General features: G+C 42.9%; 1 protein-coding gene across 1 annotated transcript in view; it reads right to left on the minus strand.

Moving 5' to 3' along the window:
- Positions 1-21198, minus strand: part of LOC122793575 (E3 ubiquitin-protein ligase TRIM35-like) — a 623883-nt gene that overhangs the window by 405529 nt on the left and 197156 nt on the right. Inside the window, exon 2 of the mRNA XM_044061741.1 lies at positions 5101-5196. Coding sequence (XP_043917676.1) covers positions 5101-5196 — 96 coding nt within the window. The remainder of the gene's footprint in view (positions 1-5100; positions 5197-21198) is intronic.

Raw genomic sequence — 21198 nt, forward strand, 5'->3', positions numbered from 1 at the left:
AATGCTGACATCAATGGCCTGTATCTCAATCTCTCTCCATCTGACTTCCAGACTCTTAAGAAAGGTCTAACACACACACACACACACACACACACACACACACACACACACACACACACACACACACTAACAACTAGTGCCTGGACCACAGTCTAAAACTAAATGTCAAGAAATGCAGCATTATGTCCTTTGACAAAATTGGGCAAAACTGAGCTTGAGAGAGAGCATTGTTTCCTCACTTACATAATCAAGGGTACATCTTTCTAACAGAGAACATCTTAAAATGCTCTCTTTCTTTTCTATTTCCTACAGACTCTTGACAGGTGACCTCTGTCTGGCCTAGAGAACCTCAAAGAAACAAATGCTAGGCGACATCCTGCAAATCTACAAAAACTAACATTCTAGACACCTGCTCAAGAAAACTTAACTTCCACCAAAACATAAAAAATACCTGCTCATAAGACAAACAGACCTCCACATCCCAGAAAAAAAACTCTATTATGGAATAGACTTCCTTTGGATATAAAGCAAAGTAGCTCACTGGCCCTCTTTAGGCATGACCTGAATGAATGGATGGGCAATCATAAATGCACCCTAGGTTTGGTCAGTCAAGACCTCATTGAAAGGATCAAAACCAGGTATAACATACTAGTCGTCAAAGGGTACCTACAATTTCGGATGTTGTGGTTAGGCTAATAATGGTACTCTGAATCAATAGCCTAACATTACCATATGAACTGCTGACACGGTGATACCTCTGGCTATGACAATGTCAGAGGTGAGAGGAGAAGCAAAGTCTAGGTACTTCCAAGCTGCACTTAGAGCACCCATAATGACTGATTTCACTGAAGAATGATTCAAGGCTCCTCTCTTTCTGCTTCAATCATTTATTTAGGCAATTTCAGGGAAGAAGGAATAATGGCCCTGAACAGTCTACAGAATGCTTCACGAGCTTTAAGTTTTCTGCAAAGCTTGGGGTGGGGTGGGGGGTTCATATAAAGGGGATGCATCAATGCAGTAATCCTTCTCCCAGTGCGGAGACTCCTTGTAGGTATTTAAATGGGACTGAGTCCCTTGCTCCTAACCAGCGCCTACACAGACAAGCATAAGTTCACATGCAGAAGAGCATACAATAGGTAAAAGTCACAGAATGGATTCTAGATAACTACTTCTCAAATCTGCATCTCAAATCTGCACCTGCAAAAGCAGAGAAAGAGCACATAAGTCAGCATTTGGCCTGGTACTCGAGTCAGGTCACATCCCCTGAAGATGCATCTCCACAACTATGACTGCAGTTCCCAATAGACTACAGTTATCCAACTGATGTCTAAGTCCAGATCAGAAGCCTTGACATGGGAAGACATGATGAACCTTCCAATCTCTGCTGTCATACCATGAATGGTTTGGTGGGAGATGCTAGTAAGAAGACTGTTCAGCCTCGAGTGTTGCCAGTTCATAGCTGGGTGATTAGATGGAATTCTACCAGAACAGGTCAGTCACCAGCAAGTTATGACTGACCAGCTTAGGGGATGATTGCTGTCCCAGGAAACACAACCAGTTCAGAAGCCAAGGTGTTCTCCTCTTCTACAATACACAACATTTGCCAAAGCTTTCTCAAAATTGGACTCGCTTTGAGAGCTTTAGTGAAACCTACCCTATACTTCTGGGGCTTTCTAATGCTGCTTCAGCACAGACTTGGAGTTGCTAGCAGGATCAACACACTGAACCCCCCCCCCCCCAAAAAAAAAAACTTCAACTGCCACCATCCTTCTGGTACCAAGTGGACCAGACTTTCTTTCTAGAACATCTATTTACGGGCACACTGAACTAGTAATTATGTCTGTCCTCTATGATATGCTCCTCTCCCAGGCAGAAGAGTTGATGGTGGGGATCTTGGCTCATTATGTTAGCCACATGGACACTTGCAATTGCATTTAAATAGTGAATGCAGCAACTTTTCACAGATATGCACCGCGACTGAAATCTTAACGGTCTTAACTGTGTACATAGAAGAAAAGAATTGCTGCATTCAAGGGCTAAGTATGTTCAATAATGCAGTGTGTAACACAACTGCAGGTATCTACATAAGGTAAGGAAAAGTGCTCCTAAGAGTAAGAGATTTGATTTGGATATGAAACCATTCACAGATCTGAAAAGAAGAATCTAGGATGGTAGATCGGCTCTGTTTAAAGTTAAGTTATGGAATTCTACCCATGCTGAAATCAGTCTACATCACTTTCTGCAACACCAAAGTATATGGTGTTCAAACAGACAAGGTCACAAAAGTGCATAGTCACTGAACAGCCTTGGGGTGGAATTAGAGGTTTGGTCTGGGTGACACTCCTAAGGTGAAAATACAAAGATTTTACAACTGCCGTCTACTAGTTCTTGACTGAAAACATACAATGTACACCACATTAAACTCACAACCTCTAAAAAACAAACTCCAAAAGATTCTCTCCAGCAACTACTGTGGAAAAATGAATGGGCTGTAGAAGGCTTTACAGCAGCGTGCATTATCATAATATTAATCTTGGCCAGATAAAGTCTGTTTCTACTAATCCTCATTCAATTAAGGATGTCTTCCAAGAAACTAACTGACAAAATATGCTCCTGAGGTTGAAAGATGAAGAGGTATAGCTGAGTGTCATCAGCCTAATAATGACAGCCTAAACAGCTCCACTTAATGAGTTGTCTTGGGGAAAGTACATGCACTGCAATAAACATGTAAAATGTAACTCAAAAAAATAAAGGTTAGGGACATGGTGTCAGTTTTTCATCACGAGATAAGAGCCAAAGATATAGTCTTAAAGTCTGATGGAATTATGGTTTCCAAACTAAGAAAAAACACAAGTTCTTAGTGAAAACACTGTACCAAAATCTCCAAAGGCAGGCAATTGCTTTTGCAGGGGGGCAAGCCTCCACTGCACCCCCACACCCCTCGCTAATTATATAAACATACTAACTATGAGATTGCACTACAGTGGGGAAAAAGGCAAATTTCCTGATCCCTACTGCAATGCAATCTCAGTCGGAACGGTTCGACGGACTGAACTGTCAATGACATGGGTTCAACCATATGACATTAGACAATAGGTCAGTTAAATCATTTGATAGGTATCTAATTACTGACTACTGGGTCAACTCTTAGGGATGTGTTTTCAATATGATAGTTACCAGGGGTAAAAAAAAGTTTGGGGAACAGACAACAGATCCAGGGTGTCATGAGAAAGGAATAAAAAAATGTAAAAAGGAGATTCCACATCAAAAATAAGGGGCATAAGCAAGAGTGGACATGGGAGCAGGATGGTATACCTGGGAGCAGGGAAAGCAAAGCTGCATATGGGCAAGAGGTTAAGGGATAGGACAAGGAACTGGTACAGTATACAGTAAACTTGGGTTATTGGGGGCAGGATGATAGGGTTTGTAGAGGAGGTTGTGGAAGGGGGATAGTCCAGTGCAAGCCCCATAGTGCAAACACTGCATGGTCTTCTGCAAGCTGGTCAGGACTGAAGGAATAGCATTAGTATCCATCAAGATATTCAAGTGCCCTTACCATCTCTCTTTAATATGGTAACAGCTGGCTGGGAGGTTGGGGAGAAGAAGGGCTAGAAGAGAAGGGCAAAGTCTGCCTAAAGAACAGTTGTGATAGTCACATAAAATATCTAAGTGAGTGTGTAGGGGGGATAATCCAACCCATAAAAAGGGAAAGGGTAATACAGGGGCTAGAAATGGTGACGGCAAATATGGCAATAACTTAGGAGACTAAGCTGAGAGTGGAGAAAATACTGTGGCTGAATCTGACAGGGTTTCCATAAGGAAGGATATACTGAAAGGAGGAGGAATAGAAGTAGTGATTCTGGTGCACAGAATGTTAACACTGATCAGATCATCCAGAGCAGGAGGAGATAGGAATGGGAATTTGTTAGATGCAGATGAAATGACAGAGCAGTGGTGGGGCTTGCTATGGTCCAAACAGAGATGACACAGATATGTCGGGTGGGCACATTAGGGACCAGGGGGATATGACTACAGAGGGAGACAATATGAATCAGCAGAATGCCAGAAGAAATGTCTAAAGGAGATGGGGAAAGGAAAAGATAAATGTGGAGAAGTGGGGAATGAGAGAAAAGAAATGTCAAAAGTCTTACCTTTGTGAAACAGTTGTGAAGACTTAAGAAATGGTAATGCCTGTGAATCTCTAGGATCAGGAATTTCATCTGCCAGGCACAATATGCTGGAAGACTGAGATGGACACTTTATATGAACCACAAGTAGATAAGCCTCTTTGAGACTTTCTAGAATTAATCCAGGTGCCATGAGTGAATGCCCTTGTTGCACAAGTGGTGGATCACAGAAGATAAAATCCTATTACAGACACTGAGAAAACAAACAACTGTATGAAAGCTTTGTGAAAGGAAGTGACAAGAAATTTTCTGGCCAAATTCTGATATCTCCTTTTTGGATGTGGTATTCCTGTGTCATAGGGAAAGACTTGCATTTCAATCATATATTTTTATGGGGGACCCTCCATTTTCACTGTCGAGGCAAAATTCATCATCTGGCATTGACATGTTGTTTATTCTAAGACTGTGGTTTCAGTGAAAGTGGCTTCAGCAAATGGTATGACTATGTAGAGATCAGGTAAGGAGGTGTACAAAACACCAGCAAAGGTATTGAACACAATCAGATGTCATCTACCCAGACTTTACTGATCAATATCACATCTGTGCTAACATGCAATAAGAAACATTTCAGAACTCTATAGTACACAGAAAGCGACAGGTTATCACTTAATTTGACAAATGCAAAAAATAAAGGAAAAAAAGTGTTATTTTGGGAAAGGGGCAAATGTCTTCCACTTTCTACATAAATTGAAAGATGCCTTAAATTATCATATCATATTCCACAATTTCATGTAGACACATCTGTAACAATACCTTACAATGTCAAAGGATTTCAGTTGGGGGACTAACACCTGACTCATAATGCACAGTCTCACAGGTGGTCTAAAACAAGAATGACTATCCTCTGCTTTAAAAGTTTATATACCTGCAGATTTGTTAAAACAGATTTGTGAAACAGTTTACAATTCATTACCTTTAAATGGTCGAATAATACACTGTATTTTAGCATGGACTTCTTGTACTTCTTCAGTTTATCTTGCAGACAGTTCTCCATAAGTGGCAGCTCACTCTGTGAAAGAAAGACATTAAGAGTTGAAGACATTAAGAGTTGAAGATCTTAATTCTTGCTGAATTTTTGTATTGTTGCAACTTACTATAAACCTAATGCATGGTTAAGTCTTCAGTTTCCCTTCTGTAAGACTGCTGTGAGAAACCCACCTGCAGCTCAATGAGACAAAACATGCAGAACTACAATTTGCAAAATGGACAAAAAAAAAAAACATTTCAGAAACAATGAAACAATATATGTGAAATAGTACATCCAAAGGTTGGCAGTTACACTAAAAGTGTACTTTAGATTGCTGTAGCACAACTACAGATCACCACCCATGTTATGTACACCTGATCTATAAACAACAGTCGCTGGGATTCTGAGAGAATCCCAATGTTTACACAGGCTGCTGCAGTCAAAATGTAATTTCTACTATCACAGAAATGTGATTCAGAGACACGATTAAGCCACAATGAGAAAAGATCTCATTATAGGCTAATCTGCATATCTTCAACTCTCGTGGTAATCAGTACTTTCTTGCAGTAATCACTACTTGTGGCCAACAAATCCCATTTGAAAAGGTACCCCCCACATTCACTCTCCTATATACATGTATATGTACACACACAGAGACTATATATATATATATATATATATATATATATATATATATATATATATATATATATATATAGTTTACTATTAAAATTACAAAATTAAAAAAAAAATTGTAATTAAATGTCAAGATGTAGTCGAATCTGCAGATTTTCAACTGTTCAGAAAGTCGAAAATCTGCAGTAACTGCTGAAAAAGTCGAATTCGACATTTTATGGCAATTAACGACAATGCCACCCTTGCCATTAATCCCTAACTTCTACAAATAACCTTGCCCCCACACCCTCCCAGCTATATATTCCAACTCAGAGATCGCACTACAAGTGAGGAAAGGGGTGTATTTCCCTAACCACACTGTACCGCAATCACTGTACATTCCTTCGAATTTATATTAGCGAATGCACAGGACATTTGTTAATATAAACCTTCGAACATTCAGAGTGTACTCATATGAACTATTGAAACATCTGTAGTTCGAACTGTTCATATGCGTACATTCTGACGGCAAGATTTTAATGGTAAACCATATATATATATATATATATATATATATATATATACATACACACACACACATACATATATGTATGTATGTGTGTCTGTATATGGGTCTACTTCAAAACACTGAAATACTATAACACTGAACCACAAAACACTGAGACCATGACAACGACAGTTCAGAACACTGAAAAGTTAAAACATCGAAATTACATAACAATGAAAATTTAAATCATCGAGTTTTATATCATTGAAAGTGTTACATGGCTATGGTTTAAAGTGTTAATTTTGTGGTATTACTTTAAGAAGATGCAGTATGTAGTAAACAAACATGGCGGATGGTACGTTTTGCGGTTTAAGAGAAACTGTCAGGTTGTATAGTAAAAGTTTATCGGATAATGGTTAAGCATTGCTGTGTTTCAGGAATGGATTTATTAGCTTGAAAAAAGTCATGTTAGTGTTATGGAAAGTGATGTGATAAGTGAGTAGGGGATTTTGGCGGTATGTACATGTCAGGCAATTAGAGGTACAAGTTTGAGATATTATTTGTATATTCTGTATGCAGATTGCAATACAGTGGGGAACTGGAAATTTGCCTTATCTCCACTGCAGTGCGATCTTGGGAGTTGGTATATTTAATTTGCAGGAGGTGTGCAGGGTGGCTTGCCCCCCTGCAGAAACATTAAAACAAGTATGTTTGTCAGTTTAGTTATGCTTGAGGTGGAGGGGGTATTACTAATGTGTGAATTTTAACATTCAATATTATGGGATGGGATGATTTCAATTTGCAGTGTTATGTGGTTTCAGTGTTCTACGTTTTCAGTGTGATGTGTTTTCAACATTATGGTCTCAATGTTCTGTGGTTCAACGTTATAGTAATTTAGTGTTTTGAAGTAGAGCCATGTATGTATGTATATACACATAAACACACACTCAAACACAACTGGTGCATGAACCAGCAAACAAATGCACAGAATTTCAACTATAGTACTGTTTCACCACATTCCAGCATCTCGTACAAAGAAAATGTTGCAACAATCCAACAATATCCAATTTTATTCCAGTGAATAGTTTAGAGACATAAAAGCAAGCAGTCAGGCTGAATTTTCAAACTAGCAAACTGGTTTTGCCCACTGGGATCATCCGGACAATATGGAAATCAGCAACACAGTGGGTTTTTAAATACCAGTTTTGAAGAAACAGCATCTTTTATTAAAATATATTTCATAAATACATTTTTTTCTCAATTATAAGTCACTGAAGTATTTCATTCACAGTTAGTTTACATTTCAAAAAATGCCACACTTAAAAACCTATATATGCACCAACATTATTATACATCTAGGTTAACGTTGTATCTAAATATTTAAATACATCTGTAGTGACTTTTACCTGAAAATCAACCTTTTAAGTGCAGTCTTCTTTACCCACTGCAAAATTCAGAATTACTTCAACATTACTATGTAACAGATATAAAAAAACAGATAAACAAGAGCTCATACATGAAAATTCAGACTGCTTACTTTTATGTCTCTATACTATTCACTGGAATAAAATTAGACATTCTCGGACTGTTGCAACATTTTCTTTCTATGAGATGCTGGAATGTGGTGAAGCAGTATACAAGTGGTCCCTGATTTTACACAACATCCCTGATTTTTTTTCTTATAACTGCCCTGTTCCTTGCAAATTACAGACAATTACAGTCAGTTAATAATGCAGACATTAAAGTTTCATATTTGCTACTGTTTAGAAAACAATTTGTAAAGTAAAACCTGTTGCTCTATCAATTTTTTAAGTGACTTAGAGCAATAAAGTGTGCCCCTGGTGTCTACTATCTGCCCCCCAGTAATGTGGGTTTTGCTCTTTAGTCTTGGGTAGCTTAGAGTTATGGCAGCCACTCACCCATATTCAGACATTCCCTCACACACTGTCACATATACTCTGACATTCACCCTAGATCATCCCCCCCCAAAAACCGATTATACTCACGGGCACAGTCCCTCTTCAGCCACACACAGACCTACTCCACCTATCTCATAACTAACACCTCTACTATGACCACCCAGGCAGACACAAACACACACACACACACACACACACACAAACACACACACACACACACACACACACTCTCTCTCTTCTCTCTCTCAACTGTGACCACTCATACTTCTGAAGACACACACACATGCTGACACACACATTCATGCATATTCACTCCTCCCACCACTACCACTTTGCAGATACTTACCTGATCTTACCTTTTACATGGTCTCTCCATTGACTACAATGAGAGAAAGTACAGTTGTGTACACTTATCTTAAATGTAGATGTTAAGAGTGTATTCACTGTTGCAGTCATCACATTTGGGTTATCTGCCTGCAGGTAGCCCTCAGTCGGCCTGAATACCAGAGTCTTGGGATTTCTGCGTCGGATGCTGTCGCTTCTTCCATGACGTCAGGACGTCATGGATATAAAACATGCAGCCGATGCTATTACATCAGTTTTTCTTGCCCCCCCTAAATAGGAAGCAATTACATGGTGTGGAACACCCCCAGCAAAAAGCAAATACCAATGATATAAGGTATGCCAAACAAAAAGGATAGGTAGAAGTAAAGAGGGCAGAAGGGAGGGTAACCAGGACTGCAACAGTGAATACACTCGAACATCTACATTTATGGTAAGTGTACACAACTGTACTATGTTCTTCGTGTTTCACTGTTGCAGTCATCACATTTGGGTTGATACCCAAAACTGAGGCTAGGTGGAGGCAGTCAAGAATAATTAGGGCTAGCAAGCAGGCCCTGCAAGACTGCTGTAGCAAAATCCAGCTCTGGATTTAGAAAGGATAGGCAAGTGGTAATGCTTAGTGAAGGTGTGCACACAACTCCAGGTTGCAGCTTCCAGGATGTCCCTGGCAGGGACTCCCCTGAGAAATGATGTAGGGGTTGACGTAGCCCTAGTGGGATGTGTTCTGATCCCCTGCGGAGCAGGTTTCCCATGATGTTTGCAGTAGAAATGGATGCAGTGTGCTATTCACATAGAAATGGTTTTCCCTCTGCCTCTGTAGCAAAAATGACTAGCAGCTGGTCAGATTTTCAGAAAGGTTTAGTCCTGTCCAGATAGAACCTAAGCTGCCTGTCCATGTCCAGGGAGTGCAGGATCCTTTCCCCTGTATTCTGAGGATTAGGGAAAAAATGTTGGCAAATGAATGGATTGGTTTAAAACCACACTAAATACCACCTTTGGCATAAATGATGGGTTAGTCCTGAGGAACCCTGTCTGCATGGAAGAAAATGAAGGGTTCAACGGTCATAAGGGCCTGCAATTCAGACACTCTTCTTGCTGAAGTGATGGCTAGAAATAAAGCTGTTTTTCAGGAGAGGAATTTTAACTCTGCTGAAGCAGCAGGTTCAAAGGGTGGAAGCGTGTGTTTTTCCAATACAAAGTTAAGGTCCCAGGCTGGAGTGACAGCTCTCCTGAGGGGGGGGGGGGGGGTCTTAAATTTTTGGCTCCTCTCAAGAACTGTTTGACCCGAGGATGAGAGAAGAGGGGTGACTCTAGAGCTTTGATGGCAGAGGCATGAATCTTAATTGAAAAGAAGGATAGGCCTTTGCGGAACATTTCTCTTACGTAATCTAGTATATAAGGTAAGCTGGGCACATTTGTGTCCATTCCTTGAGACTGGCTCCCAAGAACAGTATCTTTTCCACTTTTCTGAATAGGATTTTCTAGTAGTAGGCCTTTTTGCCTCCAGGATGACATCCAGCACCTGTTTACTTAGGGTTCAGGGGATGAACCAGGCTGCTAGGTTCAGGGTTAGTAACTGAGGATGCAAAATCTGGCCCTCCTGCTGGGGCAGCAGGGAGGGGGTCTGATGCAGGTGCCAAGGTCCTGTTTGATCGTTAGTAGAACCTTCGAGAGGAGGGGCAGAGGGGGAAAGACACAGATTGAGAGGTTTTCCCATGTAAAGGACAGAGCATCCACTTTCCATGCTTAGCTGTGGGTAGTTCTGGTGCAATATTTGCTCAATTGAAAGTTCTGAGGGGAAGTGAAGAGGTCCACCTCTGGTGCTCCCCACCTGTGGATCAGCAGCTTGAATGATTTGGGTTCCAGGTTCCATTCATGCGGGTCCATTAGATTTCTGCTCAAGTCATCTGCCAGTGAATTTAGTTTGCCTGGCAGCATTGAGCTTGCAGGTGCACCTGGTTGCTCAAGGCTGTGTCTCACAGAGCCATGGCTAACCTGCAAAGTGGGTAGGAATGGGTCCCCCCTTCTTGTTTATGTACCACATAACTGTGGCGTTGTCTGCCTTTATCAATAGTTGCTCTGGAAGAATAAGGCATTAGAAGGCTGACAGAGCATTCTGTACAGCTAACATTTCTTTTTGATTGATATGCAGGTGCATTTGCTTTGGGCTCCATTTGCCTTAAATACATTGTCCTGCCATGTGAACCCCCCATGCATAGTCTGATGCATCTACTGTCAGGGTTTGGGCGGCAGGGGGTAGAGTGAAAGGGTGTCCTTTGTTGTGGTAGCAGGTCTCTGCCCACCAAAGAAACTCTGCCCTTAGGCAAGGAATGATAGGAATCACTGTTTCCAGGTCCTGAGAAAGTTGACACCAGAGACTTTTTAAGTACCACTGCAGTTTCCTCATATGCAGTCTTGCATATGGAATTAGTAGAATGCAAGAGGCCATGAACCCTAGGGCTTGCAGTATTTTTCTTGCAGATAGCTGGGTTTTAAAGGCCAGTATACTGAAGTAGTTTGTCAAACACATTTGTTTTTCTGGAGTGAGGAATGCCATCTGGGAAGTTGGGTTCAAGCTTGCTCCCAGGAATACAATCTGTTGTCTGGGTACCTGATGTGATTTCGTTTTGTTGATGGTGTACCCCAGTGAAGTTAGAAGTCTGTTTACAAATGTCAGGTGCTGGAGTAGCAATTCCTGACTGTCCGCCTGAATCAGACAATTGTGCAAGTATGTGTAAATTTGAATTATTCTCTGCCTGCAATATGCAATGGCTGGAGCTAGGCATTTTGTGAATACCCTGGGTGCAGAAGATAAGCCAATGGAAAGTGCAGAGAACTGATAATACATAAAGCCTGCTCTGAAACGTAGGCATTTTCTGCAAGATTCTCTTATGGGGATGTGCAGATAAACTTCTTTTAAGTCTAGGGTGGCTAGCCAGGAGTCCTAGGCTAGCACAGGAAGCAGCAGTTGGAGAGTAAGCATCTTGAACCTTGAAACCACCAGGAAGGTGTCAAGAATAGACGGATCCAGGATAGGGTGCCAAGAGTTTTTTTTCCTGGGTACCAGAAACAGTCTGGAGTATAAACCTTGTCCTCTATGTTCTGCTGGGACAGGTTGAATAGCCTTGATACTGAACAGGTACTTGTTTTTGGGCCTCTGCCCACTGGTATGGGGGAGGTCTGGCCATCCGCTTGGGGTTGGCAGTGAGTGGAAGTAGAATCTGCATCCCTGGGATACAATGTTCAAGACTCATCTGTTTTTGCATGTAGGGCAAGTTTTCCTCCTAAGGGTGCAAGTACTAGGGCAAGATTTGGAAGAATTAAGGATAAGTCATTGTGAGATTTTTACCATAGGAAGTTGACTTACTACTCCCTGCTTTAGAGGTGGGAGCACTCCATTGCTTAGATCTATGCATACCCTGAGACTGTATTCATGGTAGTATGCTGCCCCTAGGTTAGGACTGAGAAGGTCTGCTAGGGACTGAAAAGGACCAGTTTTTAGAAGGCCAATGCCTACTGAATCTAGGTGGCTGTACCTGTAGGAAATACTTAACTGTTTGCATAGATTTGGCTTTTTCCTCCATCTTTTTGAGGACTACTTCTGCTTTATTGCCGAAGAAGCGTTCTTGATTTAGTGGTGCATCTAGCAATTTTGCTTTGACAGTCTGGCAAGATATGTTCCTTAAGCCAAGCATGCCTTCTAAGAACAGACCCAGTGACAGCAGCCCTGCAAGATGCTTCTAAGGCATCAAACCACATTGCAAAGTATGTCTTCTAACTTGGTTAATAGAATGTGTTAACATTTGTAAATCTTTATGTTCTACACAATCAGGAATCAACATCATTTTCTGCTCAAGTATCTCCATAATATGTTGCTGGTACTTTAACATATGAAAATGGCAATTTAAAGCCCTGATGGCAAGAGTAGCAGAGGTGTATATCTTCTTACCCATCTGTCTAAAGCCCTGGAGTCCCTGTATGAAGGGGTAGGGCTTTGGCTGTTAGGTCTCTAGGAAATGGTCTCTGGCTCTGCAGTAGGATTCTAAAACAGAAACTTGTGGGAGTCAGGTACTCTGTAGTACCGGTCAGGTTTCCTGGCCACTGGAGGCAATGTATCAGGGGTAAGGCTGGATTCCAAGAAGACATCATCTACAATCTCCAGGACAGCGGGTATAGCAAGAGGCCTGTGCTGAGGCAAGTCTAAAAATTCTCGGAGTCTCTTTTTGGACTGTGGCTAGTTCTGGCATTCCCAGCGTAAATGCTCTCAAAGTATGCAAGGTTTCACTAAAAGAAAAGTCCTCTGAAGGGGAGGCAAAGGAGATGGAATCCTCTGCATCTGAATCCTCATAGGTAGATAAGAGAATGTCCTGGTAAACAGAGGGATCAGAGTCCTCAGGCTCCCGGTCTGTAGAATCAGAAAGAAAATCAATCCTTTGTCTTATAGAGGGGGAAGGCTGCCTTCCCCTAATTAAAGTTATAAGGTCTTCAGCCATTCTAAGCATTTGTTTCTGTGGCATGGGAGCTTGAGCATGGGCTATGGTCACCTGTTTTCTAGGCGAAGTGTGAACTCTGGGACTGAGAAACTCGGTAGTTTTAGTCAAAAACAAAGATGTTGGTTTAATACGAACATCAGAAGGTTGGAATACACCCTCAGAAGCTGGAGTCTGCACAGCGGCTCCGGACCCATCCAAGGTAGAGACATCCACAGGTTCCATAGTCAAAGAAGCAGCTCATGGCATACTGGACTCTGAAAGGGTCTCAGCAAAGGCCTGTGAATCTGTAGAAGCGGTTATCGCTGCAAAGGCGCCTCACTGAGTACCGGCCTATGCGGTCTGTCTCGGTCTTTATCCTTATGTTTTTTCGGAAGATTGGTAGTTGGATGGCTGATTGAAGCCATTTCGGAATACGGAGAACGAGAGCAAAAGAATTTAGCGACAAAAATAGCCAGATGATGAATAGTTCGATCGTTGAACAAGGCACAAAACCGACAGTGAGGAATATCGTGGTCTGGGCCTAAACAGATGATGCAGTAAGAATGAAAATCTCTGTGAGGTATTTGCTTTCCACAGGCAAGACAATTATTAACTTTTTATGACATCGGTTAGAGCAGGAAAAAAGGATCCCCAACGGGGTACTTATCTTTACTTTAGGTCTGAAACTCAAAAAACGAAAATTTCAGGAGGTGGCCGCCTGCACTTCTGAACTGCTTTTGCTTTGGACACTGCACGGCAAGAAAGACTGATGTAATGGTGTCGGCTGCATGTTTTATACCCATGACATCCTGATGTCATGGAAGAAGCGACATCATCCGACGCAGAAATCCCAAGACTCTGGTATTCAGGCCGACTGAGGGCAACCTGCAGGCAGATAACCCAAATGTGATGACTGCAACAGTGAAACACGAAGAACATCACAGCTTTTCAGCTGCGTTCAATAACACTGCCATATATGAGATCTTATATAGGCATATCCTGAGAGAGTAACATGCCTAATTAGCCCAGGCCACTCCCCCAGAATGTCTCATTAGCATATAGCATGGCTGCAGAAATGGCACACTGCAGTGACCCTAGAGACCATGCAGAATCACTGTGAGGGGCCTGTTTCTGAATTAGAAAGGGCTGCTGCTAGTGGTAGCATCACGTGTAAGGGCTTACTGCTCTTTGCGACCCTTTCTGAATCCCACCACATGTCTACTTTACTTAACAGAATTCTTAACATGCAGTGTGCTGGGTTATCTAATCACTACGTTATATAAGGGAAAAACTTGTAGATTAGCACAACCACCTGTTACAAAAAACATCAATTCAGCTGACCGATAACACTGTCTGCTTCAAACAGGCAGTTAAATGGTGCTTAGCAGTTTATTAGTTCAACAAACCAGACACTAATTTATTTGTCATATTCAGATGTTTATAACTGAACCATCTTATAAACTGCAAAACAAAATCAATGTGTATATGACAAAAACTGCACTTTCTCTAGCAGTAGCTGTCAGTGCAGATCCCACAGTTCAAGCATAATACACTGAGTATAAACATACCAAAGGTCTAGCTACAGATTTTTTCAGCAGCTTCAGCCATGCCAAGTCCCTGTTTGTCTATAATAAAGGGCACTGCAGCAGTCCAAACAAAATGACCCTAGTGCATGAATGACCACACTAAGCTCAAGCATAGAATAAAATACTGGATCTGGATCAAAATAACATGATGGTTTGATGAAATTTGGCACTTGTTTTTTAAAGGTTAGCCCATCAAGAAAGTACAGTTGTGTACACTTAGCATAAATGTAGATGTTCGAGTGTATTCCCTGTTGCAGTCATCACATTTGGGTTAACTGCTTGCAGTAGCCCTCAGTCGGCCTGATTAACAAAGTCTTGGGTCCTGCGTCAATTGCTGTTTCTTCTTCCGTGACGTCAGGTCCTCAGGGGAATAAAATATGCAGCCAACGCCATTACATCAGTTTTTCTTGCCTCAGATGTCAGGTGCCCCCCTAATGGGAAGCAATTAGATCTATAAATATGCAAGGTTATACCTCCAACAAAAAAAAGCAAATACACCAAAAAGCTTTTGAGCATAGTAAAGGAAAGCAGAGGTACAGCCAAAAGAAGTAAGGGGGTTGGAGGGAGGGTGACCAGGACTGCAACAGTGAATACACTCTAACATCTACATTTATGGTAAGTGTAAACAACTGTACTATGATGTCCTTCAAGAATGCAACTGCTGTCGTAACATATGGGTTGTCCTTGTCCTTCAAGAATGCAACTGCAGTCATAACATATGGGTTGTCCAAAATGGCGTCGACTGATGCCTTTATACCCCAGCAGCGGTGACGTCGGGTGAAGTGCGACATCAGCCGAGGCCAGACTCAGACTTTGGAATCCGGCCAACCGAAGGGCTGCCTGAGGCAGGACAACCCATATGTTAGGACTGCAGATGCATCCTTGAAGGACATCATATGGGTTGTCCTGCCTCAGGCAGCCCTCGGTCGGCCGGATTCCAAAGTCTGGGTCCGACGTCGGCTGATGTCGCATTTCTCTCCGACGTCAGAGCGGCTGGAGTATATAAGCATCAGCCGATGCCATCTTCTTTAGTCTTTCTTGCCGCGCGATGCCCGAAGCAGAAGCAGTTCGCAAGTGCCGGTCGGTCAGCTCCTGTATTCTTCGAATCCGAAGTCATCAAGAAAGCTAAGTACCCCAATGGGGACCTTTTCTTGCCTCAGCCGATGTCAGAAATTACTGAAAAAGTAAATAATTGTTTGTCTTGTGGTAAACAAATACCTCATAAGGATTTCCACTCTTACTGCCTTCCTTGCCTTGGCCCAGACCACGACGTCTCGGCCTGTGCCGCCTGTGCTCGCTTCAATAAGCGCACTCTCAGGCGCCAGGCGGAGTTCGATGAAGACTTTTTCGGCGAAAAATACGATTATACAATGCCGTAAGAACTACCGACATCGCAGACTCCTAAGAAACGAAAAGACCGGGACCGACATCCTCGGCCCGCGTCTTCCTCCGACACCATGCCAAAACCTACCGCTAGTGCCCCGGTTCCCTCTGAGGCGGTTATTTCACTGCTCCGAACCGAAGACACTGCGTTACCGATACCTCCGATACCGGAGACCACACTGACACCAGTTATTTATTTTCCTCCGGATACTGAAACAGAGGAAATGCCCGACACCATTGCTGTGGATAAGGTCACTCCTGCACGTGGAGCTGCTAGGCCTCCCATGTCCATGTCTATCAAGGCCTACACACGTGCTAAGGCAGCCAGCAAGACCAAGCACCTTACTGCTAAAGCCTTACCTCAGCCTACTCCTGAAGCACAAATCATGACTATGGCCGCAGACTTAATTTCCATGATCAGAGGTTCCCAGGCCCATCCTGAGAGAGGATCCCAGCCTCCTCCTGATAAGAGGCCCAGGGTTGAACCCTCTGACCCTCTCCCTTCAGATGAAGATTCTGAGGACTCTATTCACTCCGATAGCCAGGAAGAGCCCTTCCAGACCTATGAGGACTCAGATGCAGAGGACTCCATCCACTCGGCCTCCCCTCCTGAGGATATTTCTTTTGGGGAAGTTCTGCATTCCATGAGGGAACATTTTAAATGGCAAGGCCAGGAATATTCTGATTCCAGAAAAGCTTCAAACCTTCCTTAAAAGCCCCAACACAGGCCCTTAGCTATACCTCCTGTGCTTGATGTTTTGGATGATCTATACTCTGACTCCAGTGTTACCCCTGATACTCTCCCTCCTGCTCCTGCCAAGCCTGACAGATACTATAGGGTCCCAGAAACACATTCTCATTTCTTTAGGGCCCATGCTGTTGATCTAGAAACAATTTCACAGGGACCGAAAGGGGTTTCAGCTACCACCTCCAAAAATCCTTTGCCTTCCAACAGGGCAGCTAGGTCATTAGAGAGATGGGGGAAGAAGGTTTACACTTCCACTACCTTATCTATGAGAGCTCTCAATTGTCTCTTTCATATGTTTCAATATCAGGATTACCTGTTAAATGATTTACAGAAAACTTTGGCCTCTCCTGAACCTTTAGATAGGAAGTCTTTACAGGAGGCTGTACATAATTCTCAGCAAGTTAGCAATCATTTTCTTCAGTGTGGATATGATGCATTGGAAGCTTCATGTAGGGCAGCTATGACAGGGGCGGTCATTCGTAGACATGCATGGTTAAAAGAACAACCTCTACCAGATCATGTTAAGGCAAAACTTCTTGATGCACCCTTGGAAAAGAACAAGCTTTTTGGTGCTAATGCTAAAGATGTGTTAAAGTCCATTGAGGAAAAAGCCAAGTCAGTTCAGACAGTCAAAGATTTCCTCCAGGTTCAGCCACCCAGATTCAGCAGGAATTGGCCTTCTAAAAACTGGTCCTTTCCTAATCCTGAAAGATTTCAAAGGGGCAAAAACAGGCGTGGCTGAGGAAGAGGACAATACAGGGGTTCCTACAGGGGACGACAATGGCAACCAGCAAACCAAAGAAGTGACATAGGGGTTTCTCCTGCCCCACAGGGACAATCCCAATGACTTTCCTCTACTTCCGCTGACCAAGGAGCAAACAGAAGCTCCTTTGGGCGGAAAATTATCTCTGTTTTCAGACAATTGGCACAGACTGACAAAGGACAAATGGATTTTGGACATTATAGACCAAGGATACAGGTTCCACTTTCATACCTTGCCAAGAAAACAAGGCATGCCAAACCTACCACAAAACCAGAGGGCAGAGGCTATCAAGCAAATTTCTCTGCTTGCTCAGATCAAAGCAATAGAAAAAGTTCCACAACAAGAACAAGGCCAGGGGTTTTATTCAAGACTGTTCCTTGTTCCAAGAAAAGAAACTCAATGGAGACCAATACTGGATTTGTCCGCATTAAACACTTTTCTCATAGTACCAAAGTTCAAAATGCTGACTCTGCAGCAACTCCTTCCCATGCTGGGCAAGGGGTCTTGGCTGATTACTCTGGACCTCACCCTATCAGACACAGCTGCAGAAGATACCTCAGATTTCTTGCAGGGCCAGAGCATTATCAATTCTCAGCATTGCCATTTGGCTTATCTACTGCGCCCAGAGTATTCACGAAATGCCTGGCTTCAATAATTGCTCATTGCAGGCTCCAGGGGATCCAAATCTACCCGTACCTGGACGACTGCCTCATACAAGCGGACGACAAACTGATTTTGACAAAAAACTTGAATTATGTCATACAATTGCTACAGGCTCTGGGATACACAGTCAACTTCCAAAAGTCAAGACTTCAGCCATCCCAGCAAATAACCTTCTTAGGAGCCAAACTAGACACAGCCTCTCAAATGGCTTACCTGACAGAAGACAAGCAAAAGAAGTTAACTCATTATTTCAAAGGTTTGGCAAAGCTCACCCAGATGACTGCAAGGAGATTCCTACAGGCCCTGGGTTACATGGCCTCCTGCATTCTACTGGTTCCATTAGCAAGACTACACATGAGAAAGCTTCAATGGTACCTAAAAAGCTTATGGTCTCAACACAGCAACAACCTAGAGACAACCATACCGCTCATTCCATGCCTACAAAAGGAATTTCTATGGTGGGCCTCGGTAAGCCAGGCAAACACGGGTATGTTGTTCAAAAAACCTCAGATAACACAGACCATGACCACAGACGCCTCAGACCTAGGATGGGCGGCGCACATGCAGGGCAGATGTATTCAAGGACAATGGTCTCCAAAGGAAACACATCTGCATATCAACCAAAAAGAAATGCTGGCAGTAATGCATGCCATCGATGCCTTTCGACAACAACTTCAGCAAGGCCACCTGCTGATACGGACAGACAACACCACTGTGATGTGGTACATAAACAAGCAGGGGGGCACCCATTCTTACCCCCTTTGCAGACTGACAATGAATCTTTGGGAAAAATCACTGAGCCTAAACATACAGTTGCAATCCCAGTTTGTTCCCGGCAAAGACAATGTGCTGGCGGACAACCTAAGCAGGAATTTCCTGGACCCCCACGAGTGGAGGTTACATCCAGAAATCTTCATACGACTCACCTCGACATGGGGCAGGCCAGAAGTAGACCTATTTGCCTCCCACCTCAATCATCATCTACAAAAGTTCTGTTCAAGGATATATCATCCACAAGCATGGAAAATAGATGCTCTCTCATTCAACTGGAACTTCCTAAAATCTATGCATTCCCACCTCTGCCACTGATGACCACAGTATTACTAAAGATCAAAGCAGAGAATCCCAAGGGGATCCTAATAGCTCCAGACTGGCCAAGACAACAACTACGGAGCATATGTCAACAAAAAGTGGGCCCTTCCCCAATGGCCCCAACTTTCGACTCAAAACAACTTCAAGACAGTACATCCCAACATTCAGACGCTGCAGCTAACAGCTTGGGAGATCCCATGAATAACCTCAATCTATCTCTCTCTAAGGAAGTTCAGCGGATACTAAGAGAAGCCCGAAGACCATCCACCAGAAAGGTTTACTCAGCAAAATGGAAGAGATTCAGCATTTGGAATACCAGCAAGGGTCATGATGCATCATTATTGAACATCCCACTCATTCTGGAATATTTGGCAGATATGCTACAGAATGGACTCTCATATTCTTCCATAAAAATACATGCTTCAGCTATTTCAGCTAGATACAACACAGATCCACCTGTGTTTTCACATCCTTTGTTAAGGCAATTCCTTAGGGGAATCAAGAATATAAAGCCACCAAGAAAGGCTCCAGTACCAGCTTGGGACCTCAACTTTGTCCTAGAGAAACTGACTCTACCCCCCTTTGAGCCAGCAGCTTCTGTGGACTTACAATTTCTCTCATGGAAGACAGCTTTCCTGTTGGCAATTACCTCAGCAAGAAGGGTTTCGGAATTACAGGCCCTAATGGCAATACCACCGTTCATAACCTTTCACAGAGACAGGGTCTCCTTACGAACCAACCCTACCTTTCTGCCAAAAGTGGTATCTAGGGTTTCTTTAAATCAAGCAATTCACCTGCCTACTTTCTTTCCCAATCCTGAGAACAAAGGGGAAAGACTGTTGCATACCTTGGACATTCACAGACAACTTCGCTACTACCTGGACAGAACCAAGACCAGTAGGAAGTCTGATCAGCTTTTTGTAGCTTACGCCCCTGCAGTACAAGGAAAAGCGATTTCCAAACAGACTATTTCAAAATGGATTGGGCATTGCATCAGATTCTGTTATTCCTTCCATGGAAAGAGTGTACCAGCCAATGTCAGACCACACTCCACCAGAGCTACAGCCACCTCTACAGCATTCTTAAGAGGGGTGCCTACAAAAGACATTCTAGAAGCTGCTACATGGAGCTCCATGCATACATTCTCCAAACACTACAACCTCCCTTTATATTCCAGACCCAGAGCAGGCTTTGCTTTGGCAGTCCTGCAGGGATTGATAGCTACACCATCCTTTTCTTAGAGCATACCACCTCCCCCAGCTAAGCTATAGTATTCAACCCATATGTTATGACTGCAGTTGCATTCTTGAAGGACATAGTACAGTTTTGTACCTACCATAAATGTAGATGTCCGATAGATATGCAACTCGGGTTTTCCCTCCCTCCTTCCCCTCTATGCCTTGGGTCCACTCCTATCCCTATTATCCTTAGCTGGGGATATCTGTTATGGTGTATCTGTTTATTGCTTATTTATTGTCTGGAAACCTGTTTTTGTCTTCCAATTTGATTACAGCCTTCATTGGAGGGCACCTGGCATCTGGGGCAAGAAACACTGAAGAAGATGGCGTTGGCTGATGCTTATATACTCCAGCCGCTCTGACATCGGAGAGAAATGCGACATCAGCCGACGTCGGACCCAGACTTTGGAATCCGGCCGACCGAGGGCTGCCTGAGGCAGGACAACCCATATGTTATGACTGCAGTTGCATATCTATCGGACATCTACATTTATGGTAGGTACAAAACTGTACTTTCTTTGTGTTTCACTGTTGCAATCATCACATTTAGGTAGATTCCCAAAAGCTAAGAATGGGAGGAGGAATTTAGATAGGGTTAGGACCAGCTATAAGGCCCTGCAAAACTGCAGTGGCAAAGCCAGCTCTGGATTTAGAGAAAATTGGCAGATGGTAATGCTTGGTGAAAGTATGTACAGAACTCCAAGTAGCAGCT

The sequence above is a fragment of the Protopterus annectens genome, chromosome 2.part0, assembly GCF_019279795.1.
Source record: "Protopterus annectens isolate FY-2018-M chromosome 2.part0, PAN1.0, whole genome shotgun sequence".
NCBI classification, from domain to species: Eukaryota; Metazoa; Chordata; order Ceratodontiformes; family Protopteridae; genus Protopterus; species Protopterus annectens.